This window comes from Limulus polyphemus, unplaced genomic scaffold (assembly GCF_000517525.1).
Source record: "Limulus polyphemus unplaced genomic scaffold, Limulus_polyphemus-2.1.2 Scaffold2017, whole genome shotgun sequence".
Classification (NCBI taxonomy): domain Eukaryota; kingdom Metazoa; phylum Arthropoda; class Merostomata; order Xiphosura; family Limulidae; genus Limulus; species Limulus polyphemus.
In genome coordinates, this window is record NW_013667627.1 from 77,220 (window position 1) to 88,707 (window position 11,488).

Here is an 11,488-nt window from a genome sequence, read left to right on the forward strand (position 1 = left end):
ATGGTTACGAGTTCAGTCCCAGGGACTGAGCTCATGCTGAAATAGTTAAGAGTAAAACTATTTTCCTTCATCTGAAAATTGTCAAATTTCACTTGAATAATCACTAAAATCCCCTAAATAAATTTCAAATGTTTTTCTTTTCAGTAAAACAATTTTTTTATGTTATTTTCTCTACCAGAATAGGGGTGGGTGCTATTTCACTTTTTTCCAAATATTAAAGTTTAGGTATTTTTTTTTTTATAATTTGTGAACCTAATCAGACTTGAACAATATGCACTTTCAAGACTGCAATATAAGGAAATTTAATGGTTTCTAACAAATTTTGGTATGCTTCTAATTACTGTTTAATATATACATATATTTCAGGTATCAGCTTTGAAACCAGTGAATTGCTATGCTTGTTTGACCATAGTTAAGTATAATTATTATTGTTCTAGTTAAGATATTGTAGATAATCAACATGACTATTTACGACCTGATACAGAAACAGCAACAGTAATATAATAATATTATACAAGTATGAAGGAATAATGTGCCACATGTGAGTCTGTTTATATTGTATAGTTTTGGTGTTGCTGCAGATAACTGACCATGGCTTATGTTTAAACTAGAGCCAGGAGAAAAAAAATGTTTGGGAGGCATAGACTTCTTTGAAGTTGATGAGCTATCCCAAGGAACAACAAAAAAGAACATAAAGTGATGCAGGGCAGACACAAAGATCTAGAGAGAATGCAGCAGATATGCTAGCATCTCTTCTGCAGGAGCACTGGCTGTTCTGCAATCTATATACAGTTTCCACTAAAAATATACAGAAGCACATACTCAAGCTTTATGAAGATTGTGTTAAACAGTATGGGAAGCTTACCAGAAGAGGCAGTTTGATCTCTGAGCAGTACCTACAATGGAATTCTAAGCAGGGGGAGCTTAAGAAGTAGGGAATTGAATAAAAAGAAATAGCCAACCTTGCCTTAGACAGGAGAAAGAATAAGGATTTGGAAAGTCTGAAAGCTATGGGTGGCCCCTTTACATCTTCCATGTAGTTAGATAAATACCTGGAATCAGAGGCAGATACCAACACAAAACTCATGAGGCTGTACTTAGAAATGAGGTATTCAAGGCACACTCTTTATCTCTGCCAAAAAATGGTGATATTTTTATACTGATGAAGGATCATAAGAAGCTCCCTTTTCAAACATATTCTGCATACTTAAAGCTGAATCTAGACAACATTATTGGAAAGGTTGAGGTCACGATAGAGGACCTATACAGAGCAATTGATGTCACTGGGCATCCTGAATGACACTTTGCAATTATTATAGTAATTAAATGTATCAGAGAACAAATTTGATGATGATGAGGTTAGTTTTATGTGTATTATTTGTTATATCAAAGCAGCAAACTGTATGATAACATTTTGGGGGCATTAAGTTTGGGGGCAGATTGCATTGAAACATTTGTGTGAATCATGTAAGCTATGTTACAGCATTTTAGATTTAGATTTAAAACATGACATTATTGAAGGAAAAACACAAGTATCTATATATTAAACTAAATTTAGTGCTACTGCAAACTTTTGGATAAATTTCATGTTCAATGAAATACATGTCTAAATATTCCAATAATTAGTCATTTTTTGGCATTTTTGATTGTGTCAATTTTCAGAGGTATTGTACAGGAGGTTATACTTTAATCAAAGTTTTGAAAAAATATTTTCCATCATTTTTTATCCATCTTAATATTTTGGAGGGGTAGAACATGAAGTTGGTATTAACACCCACCCCTAACCCTAACTTTATACAAGGTTGGTCAATTTCATTAACCTTGTAGCCACCAAAAAAAAAACTGAAACAAATCTAAATTACCCTTTTTTCTTTCTAATATGACTTCAAATTGTAATATGAGACTACATTTGTTTATCCTAAATGAAGTTAAACTCATAACAGTATATATCTATTTATACTTAAATGTTATTGTTTTATTGCCCTTTGAACTCTGTCTAACTACCATTCACACCATTACAAGCTGTAAATCACATGGTGAAAGTGCAGCTCACATTATGCTATCAAATTATGTTATGCACGAGTGTACCTCATGAAAAATTTATATTATTTATTTCACCTAATCTAACCTTAACTGACAAAAAAGTTTCTCATTTTTACATCTTATTTACTTTTATAATAACAAATAAAGAATACACATTAAAAACAAGAAATATAGTGCTTACCTGTGTCTTCTTTTTTTTTACTGTCAACTGCTGATTAAACATAACCCTACTTTTTTATACTAATAGTACTACTGCACTAAATAATTTATTTAATTAAATAATGGATCTAAGAATACAGAATAATAACACAAAAAAGCAGAAAATTCCTTAACTATCACAACTTTCTGGCTTTCTAACTATGCAATAAAAGGTGCTAAAAATTCAGCTAAGGTCATTGATGTGTTTCCCATGAGGCTTAAAGTTGACCTGGAAGTGAAATAAACAATTCTCTGTAGAGAAAACAGTGTAATATAATACATCATTTAGTAGATTAAAACTTTGGCTTTCTAATGGTTATAAATAATATAGTATTAAATGTCAGAGAAAACTGTTAGCAATTTGTGAAAGAGAGGATGTGACAAATGGGCATGACAAAAGGGGTCAAATTTTTTAACTTATGGCTCTGTATGTAAATATGATTGAAGGCTATAAAAATTATACTTTGCCCGAATATTTATAATATTATAATGAGTAATTTACATTTAGTTCCATACTACTGGGAGGGTTGGTAAATAAATTAGAGAAGAGGGAAGACCTAGAGAACAAATGTCACAATTCTCATACTAGGGGAAATTGAGGTTTTCTTTTGAATATTGCCTTATGAACTTAAAACTTATATTAAAATTTGAATTATTAGCTATGTTTTGATGCCAAGTTTATTTGTATACCAAGATAATAAAGTAGTTTAATTAAATGTTGAATGTAACTGAGTAAAACCTTGCGACATGATCCTAAAAGGATGCCACTATGGAAACAGTTAATAAAAATTAACAAGTCACATTCTTTTCAGTAATGTAGTTAGTTGTTTAGTCTTCAACTTACCAACTTGTTTTCACATTGTTTACTACCAGTGGGGCACACTTATTGCATCCTATTGAATAATTGTATGTTTTTATCTCTTATGACACTCAGTGTAAAGAACTGGTAAAAATATTGGGTGAATTAACGCTTTTTTTTTTCCCACTATACAGCAGTGTTTGTAAACCACTGGTCCGGCACAATCACATTACTGGTGTGTGGAATTGCACTAAAACAAACAAACAAAATAATTGACAGAATATTCATATATCAATCATAATATTTTTTTCATTGAATTTGCATTTTAGTGTCTGTGATAGTTAAGGGAGTCAATGAGTCTGTCCGGTATTGAAAAAGCTTGAGACACACTGCTACAAAAGACCATAGTACTGCTAGTTTGATTAATAGTTAAAGGTATTTTTTGTTTACATTTTTATGTGTGATTTATATGTAGTAAGAACCCTGTAACAAATAAAGTAATGGACCCAAAAGTAATTTAATGTAGAAATAATTTAGAAAAATTAATTAAGAAAGCCAATGAGATCCACATTGGTGATTTCAGGGTTAATATTATGAACACTGTTTATAATATATACATGTACACCTTACATCACCATACTCTTAATTTCTATCATTATACTGAGTGACAACAAAAAACAGATTAAGATCTTGCTGTGAAACTGGATCACAGAGAATATGATGTATACAGTATATGTACTTACCATGAAAAAGACAAGAGAAAAAATAACCGACAAGATTGTTCCTCCAATAAACATCAGATTGAGATAAAGGATAATAACACATCCTACTGAATGTAGAACTTCCAAACCTTAAGAAAAACAAAAAACAAAAAAATTATTTGAAGCTTACAATAGAAGCTGACAACTATTTTACTACAATTACTACTGAACTCAGTATACATATCATTTTGATTTAATAGTGAAATATAACATTCCTTAATTCTTAACATTTTAACATAAAATTATACAAATATGAATTGCTTGTCTTATATATGTGTGTTTTACTAAGAAATTGCCTAAAATTAAATTTAACATTAAACCTACTATCAAAGGATAGTTTTTGTTGTTACATTTTAACAAAGATAAGCTGTTTTTCAATGTTTAAGTCATGATTAACACCTTAAGCACCACAGCCAAGTTATCTTTTTCAAAACCACCAGACATGTTGCTAGATCTTCGAAATTCTAATATGATAGTTCTGCACATTGAATAAAACTAACAAACTAGGCAGAACACTAAAAGGCAAATGTATGTTATTAAAGATCCAATTTCTGGAACTTCAAAGGGTATGGTTTTGAATAAACAAAACAGAAATTCACTACATACTGTATTTACACAGGTATGTTAATATATTACTGGTGGGTTATAAAAAATAATTCAAATCAATGTATTTTATGATAAAATATGTCAAATTAGGCTTAACTCAAAAATGATACAGTATTCACAAGTTATTCATCTCAATTCTACATGAGGATTGTGTGTACTGTGATATGACCAGTCTAGTGGGAACTACATAGTTTTCTCAGGTAGCTTCAAAAAGCACACTTAGAATTCTCATAGAAGATCTAGGTACATGAAATTTCAAAAACACTACACTAGTATTACCATAATAAAGTTGATTATTTGCACAAAATTAAAATCTACAATTATAAACATTAGTTACATGAACAGAAAGTTTAATGTTTTTTCCTAATTTAATTAATTAAAAATTATCATATAATTGTGCTCCACTCTCAAATACTGTAAACAGAAGATTAGTCTCAATACCAGTTGTTACAATAACTTACTAAAGACACTAGTGATTCTCAGCAAAACCATCAACTTTTCACATGTTAGAAAAAAAATCAGTGCCACTTAATAGAATTCAGTTATGAAAAAAAAATTGTTATAAGTTCTATACTGGCAGTTTCTTTTGCTGATGATTTTGAAATTTTTTACACTGGACACAAACAAACAATCTTTTACTTATTTGGGGGGTTTATGTATAATTAATATGAGACTACAGAATAAGAGAAGGTAAGCTTTCCTGCCTGAGCAGTTTGCTGATTTATCTTACAATAACTTATTGACTCTTTCTGCATGGGTACCCTTTACTGCTCATGACACAAGGTCTTAGTGTCTTACATTCAAAAGTTTATTAAACTACTTTTTGTTTATGTTATACCAATTAGAATAGCATAAAATCTTAGCTAATAACCCATATTTTAATAGTATAAAAGCTTTAAGTTCTTAATTCCAAAAGGAAATACATAAAAAAACCTGAATTTCCACTAGTGTAACACACATTAAAAATTTTGTCTTAGCATGTCATCATCCCTATTTTATCCATCACCCCTCGAAAATGTACGAAATTCAATGTAAAATGCTCTCTATAAAATTGTTATTGCTCAAACAGACCATAATTTTTATGGCCTTCAATTTTGTTTTGTTACAGAGCTATCAAAGAGAAAATCAGACCCTTCTGCCACACCCACCTGTCACATCCTCTCTTTTACAATTGGTTGATAGTTCTCTCTTATGTTTCATTATATATTATTTATAAACAATAGAAAGTCAAGGTTTTCATCTATCAAATGGCGTTTTGTATATCATTGTGTTCTGAACAGATAAGTGTCAATGTCACTCGAGGTAGCAATTTCGTTCCTGTGGGAAAGTAAACGACTAGCTTGGATGAATTTGTAACGGCTTTTGACTCATAGTCAGAAAGCCAGGAAACTTTTTAGAAGTGAATTTGTCTACTTTTTGCATGTTATTAGTCTATATTCTTTGGTGTATTATTTAATTAAATAAAAATTGTTAAGTGCTTTAGTATAATCACTAAAAAAATCAGGCTTAACTCTCCTCGGCAATCAAGGGCAAGTAAAAAGATTGAGTAAGTACTTTATTTCTTGTTTTTCATATTTATTCATTATTTATTATTATAACAGTAACTAAAATTAAAAGTAAAGATCTTTTTATGTTATTTAAGACTAGAATAGGTAAAATAAATAACAAAAATATAATTAAAATTGCTCACGAAGCATGCACGTGAGCAGCTCATGGGTAATGTAATTCAATAGCGTAACGTGAGCTGCACATTCCTCGAGTGATTTACAACTTATGATGGTGCGGATAGCAGGTAGACATGGTTCATAGGGCAATAAAACAATAAAATTTAATTATAAATAGATATATAATGTTACGAACTTAGAGCTACATAGGATAAACGAATGTAGTTTCAGCTTACAATTTGAAGTCATACTAGAAAGAAAAGAAGATTAATTTAGGTTTATTTCGAATTTTTTTGGTTGAATTGACTTGATCCAATTTTGAGATCAGGGTAGAGAAAATAACATATAAACTATAAAGATTTTGTCAAAAAAAAAAACGTTTGAAATGCATTTAGGAGGTTTTAGGGATTATATAAAAAAAATTTCAGATTTTTGAGATGGCAAAAAGTATTTTTAATTTAACATGAAAATTACTTTGCACACAGACTATTCAAAACAAATACTCAATATATTCATGGACAAAACTTTATTTTATTTTATTAAAAGTACTTCACTAAGAAATATGACTTTTTGTACGTGAGAGACTTGTAATATTAACTGAAAGACTGCCAAGATATACACAATATATAGAGAACTATAAGTATTAAATTGATGTCAACTTTAAACGAGTACAGAAGGTCACGTGACTCGGTCAAATCGACCAACCCTGTGTCGAAAGATTTAAAGAAAAAGCTAAAAAAATTGAATGTAAGACACAAATATTTTTGTTTTTAATCTATTTAACACTTCTTAGAGATGCAAGAATTTCAAATCAAAGTCTAATCATTTTTAGTTCTAGACATAAAAGTTGTATTATTTGAAGCTAAATTCTGACTATGGATATAGAGAGCATGGCTTACTTGAAAACTGATAGGTAAGTATCAAATCAGGACTCAGATGATACTCAGAAGTTAATGTAATCACCATTAGCAGTTCTGCTTTTACTAATTTTACAATGAATTATGAACTATTAAATAAAAAGGAAAAACATCCATGTCACTGAAATAAGCATTATTTACCTGATTTGAACACCACATCACCTAAAGTAAAACTGATGACTATCAAACTAACTACACTTAGCAACATTGAACACAGCAGTAAAGTCTTGCATCAGGTGAGAAAGAGGATAAATACAAAAACAAGGGAATAAAATGTTTACAAATTTAGTAATCTCCTGATAAATCTTTATATATGTAGAATGTGATAATAATAAAGGAAATCTTACCATAGTTAAAGTATCCTACACTCAGTCCACACAGCATGAAGAATATATGTTGAAGAGATGGAGATTTGCCAAAGAGTAGATGTCGGTGACAGATTGCTAATGGATAACCTGAGAAGTAAAAAGTATTTATTACAAATTTAATCAATGTTGCAGCTGCACATTAAGAGAAATCATAACAAAAGACACTGATTAAAAAATGTGGATAATTTGTACATACATATGTGTAATAATAAGAATTTCTATAATCAAAGTCCAACTAAATAAACTTAAACTTAATTACAAAGTCAAATAAGAAAATCAGTAAATTTTAATTTACATGATATATTCAATACTTTATCATACACACAGAAACTTTATAAAATTGAAAATTGCATTAGCATAAAACAGTGATAATCTCATTTCCTTTTGAATAACAAAATATTAGCTTAGAATAATACAGTATAATAAAAAATAAAAGTTTAAGAATAAAAAATTTTCTATTTTTGCAAGTTCACACAGACATAACTGCAAACAAACAGATTTATTGTGGTTATACATATTGACATATATGCCTAACATGTTGCATCAATGTTTAAGTGTGGTTGAATAAAATTTGTATATATATATATATAAAGAGAGAGGGAAATTACATAAAAAGTGCAAGTTTAAATACTGTAAGTGATCAATCAGGTTTAGAAAATAGTTTCAATTCTAATAACACAGGTCTGCAAATTTAAACTTCATAAAATTTGATTTGGCTTTAATACTGGATTAATGGATTTTTCATAGTTCAACTATGCAGATTTCGAAAATAATTTTCATTTTTTTTTTTCTATCACGTACGGATTTTTTACAAATCAGGAAGAAAAAACACTTTTAGTTGAGATAAAATTATTATTTCGTTTACCACAATAAACATTTTTTATTATTATGTTTGTTCACAAAAATACAAACAAACTGAAAAAAAGCGAAGAACACTAATGTGAAACAAATATGCATCTCATTTTTTTGGAAAATGTAGGACTTTTAGTCTCAAAACTATGTGTTTTGGTCTTTCTTTTATGTATTGCGTTATGACATTTTGTGAAAAATCTGTACGTGATGGAGAAAAATGGAGATCATTTTCAGGTCCAGCACACAGGAATAACTGTGCAACATGCAGAAATTTCAAGTCAATAAAACCATCACAGGCCTGTTTAACCGTTCATCAGAATTAAGAAGGTTTCAACTAAAAAAAGAAATTTCATTAAAAAGCTTTTACAGATTTTTATTTTATTTTCCTTTACATAAGCTATACAATAACAACATCAGTTGTTATGGCATGTATGCATTTTACAAGCTGGTGAAAAATGATTACAAGTATTAAATAGCTTTCCAACCACTACTGTGTTTGTTGTATCCCAGCCAACCTGATGAGCTCTGGATTGATTGAAATGTGTTGTCAGCAATGGATATGACAAATATGGTGTGATTCAATTACTATTATTATACACTCTTTTAATTCTTGAAAATTTCTAATAGACTAGATTATGAATGTAGTGTTTAACTCTCTCAACACAGGCTTGGTCAATTTGACTGACTATGTGACCTCTTTGTAGTCCTTTAAAGTCTTTGTAGTTTTAATACTACTAACTTTTACTATAGTATGTATATCTTTACAAACTTTTGCAGAATTTCAGTAAACATTATAAGTCTTTCACATATAAAAAAATATTTTTTTGTGAAGTATTTTTAATAAACTAAAAAACAGATTTCTCCATGAATATATCAAGTATTTTTGACTAGTCTACATGCAAAGTGATTTTCATGTTAAGATTAAAAAAAATTGCTTCATCTCAAAAATCTCAAATTTCATTTGCATAACCTCTGAAACCTCCTAAATAATTTTCAAACATTTGTTTTTAGTAAAACTTTGTATTTTATCTGTTATTTTCTTTACCCTAACATATACAAGGTTGGTCAATTTGATCAACCTAGTAACCACCAAAAAAATTTTTTTTTAATTGAAATAAAAATAAATGACCTTTTTTTTCTAGAATGACTTCAAATTGTAACATGAAACTATTCACTTATCCTAAGTAGCTTTAAACTCAGAACAGCATATTTATACTTAAATTTTATTGTTTTATTGCCCTTTGAATGTGTCTAACTAGTACAACTAATGCCATTATAAGTTGCAAATCACTTGTGGAATGTAGAGGTCATGTTACACTATTGAGTTACATTACCTACAAGCTACTCTGAGCTGCTCACGGGTGTGCTCATGAAACATTTTTATTATATTATTATTTAATTTACCTAATCTAACCTTAACTAACCTAAAGAGATCCCAGTTCTTACATTTTAGTTACTTTTATAATAACAAATAAAGAATAAACATGAAAAACAAGAAATAATGTACTTACCAGGGTTTTTTTTTGCTGTCGACTGTTGGTGATGCTTAACTACTTTTTTTTATACTAATGGTAGTAATGCACAAAATAATTTTCATTTAATTAAATAATGCAACAAAAAACATAGAATAATAACATGCAAAAAGCAGAAAATTTCCACTAACTATCACAATTTTTCTGGCTTTCTATCTATGCAAAAATAGCTGTTACAAATTTATCCAATCTAGTTATTATCTCTCCCATGGGACCAAAGCTTCTACTAACAGAGAAAATGACAATTCTCTCTTCAGAAAACAACATAATATAATATGTCATTTGATAGATGAAAACCTTGGCTTTCTACTGGTTATGCATAAGATTGAAGGCTATAAAAATTATGGTTTGTTTGAGCAATGATGATTTTATAGTAAGTAATTTATGTTAAATTTCGTACTCATTGGAGGGTCGATAAATAAAATAGAGAAGAAGGGATGCCTAGAGAAAATATGTCATGTTTCTCACACTACAAGAAATTTAGGATTTTTTTTAAATATTGCCTTATAAAATTAAGAACTTAAAGCCTATATACTATTAAAATATGGATTATTAGCTATGATTTTATGCTATACTAATTGGTATAACGTAAACAAAAAGTAACTTAATTAACTTTTCAATATAATTCACTAAACCTTGTGACATGCACAGTAAATGATACCCGGGCAGAGAGGGTTAAAAATTTAATAGGCCTAATATTAATGTCATACGACAAGTATAACTGTAACCATTCTTCGCCAGCTTGTAGAAGGCATATACATCATGAAAAATTATTTTACCATATAATAATCAATGTAACTTTATTTTGTATTTTATTACATGTGTGTGATGAATATATATTTGTTCTTGTGTTACTTTTATCATTCTATAAATATATATATATATTAGTTCATAAAAAGATTAAATTTTTAATAAGGTGTGACAAGTATGTTGTAATTCATTTGGCATTCATGAGAATTTTTTTTGAAGATGCTATTTAGTTGCCACAATGTTCGAGTGTTAACATTTTCTTAAATTGAAAATGTATTTCCAGTTAGACTTAATTCCTTTCACACTATAGTTATTACTAAACTGCCAGGGTTTCCTTCCTTTGCCCATCTAAGCATTGGTCTGAATTGTTCTCTCTTTTATTCCCCACTTAATTGCACTTAGCAACATCTGACATGTGACACTCTCCACCTATGTCAATGTGCCCTCTATCCTGGTTCTGTATATAAACACCTTATTCAGATAATATTGTCACTTTTACAAAATTGACCCATTCCACAGTCTCTAACAGTGTGAGAGAAGGTAAGTATTATTGGAAATACATTTTCAATTTAAGAAAATGTTAACTTCCAAAACATACTTACCTCCTCTCACACTACAGCTAGAATCCTACACTGATAAAATGAAGGGGCCAGTGAGGGTTATCCATACAAAAAGTGTCTGCATAGATCATGGGTATGCCAACAGAAAACTAGCACCCTAATGGGGAACTGCAGTACATCAAGAATAGGTATGCTTTCTCCTGGAACTTAATTCATGTACTGTGGGTGGAATTTTACATGATCTGTCATCACTACTGGCCAGGCCCCAACCAGATAGCCGAGGTTCCACTCCTTGGGGTTGGAAGTATAGGGTCGTGGGCCCTATATTCCTCATTGGTGGCTAGGGCAGTTGGACTGCAATATATATATATAATATATATATTATATATATATATATATATACTCTGTGTAGTAGTGTACCGTACTACTACACGTATA

At 29.6% G+C, this 11,488-nt stretch overlaps 1 protein-coding gene across 7 annotated transcripts in view; it reads right to left on the bottom strand.

Moving 5' to 3' along the window:
- LOC106465673 (lysophospholipid acyltransferase 5-like) overlaps positions 1–11,488 on the bottom strand; it is a 103,780-nt gene that overhangs the window by 64,404 nt on the left and 27,888 nt on the right. For 6 of the 7 annotated variants that reach the window (XM_013925909.2, XM_022393602.1, XM_013925908.2 and 3 more), the window contains exons 3-4: positions 7,336–7,443; positions 3,784–3,890 (exon numbers count right to left, since the gene is read on the bottom strand). In XM_013925909.2, the coding sequence (XP_013781363.1) occupies positions 3,784–3,890; positions 7,336–7,443 (215 nt within the window). Of the gene's footprint in view, positions 1–3,783; positions 3,891–7,335; positions 7,444–11,488 lie in introns of those variants that run through there. The other variant, XM_022393601.1, reaches the window with a different exon arrangement.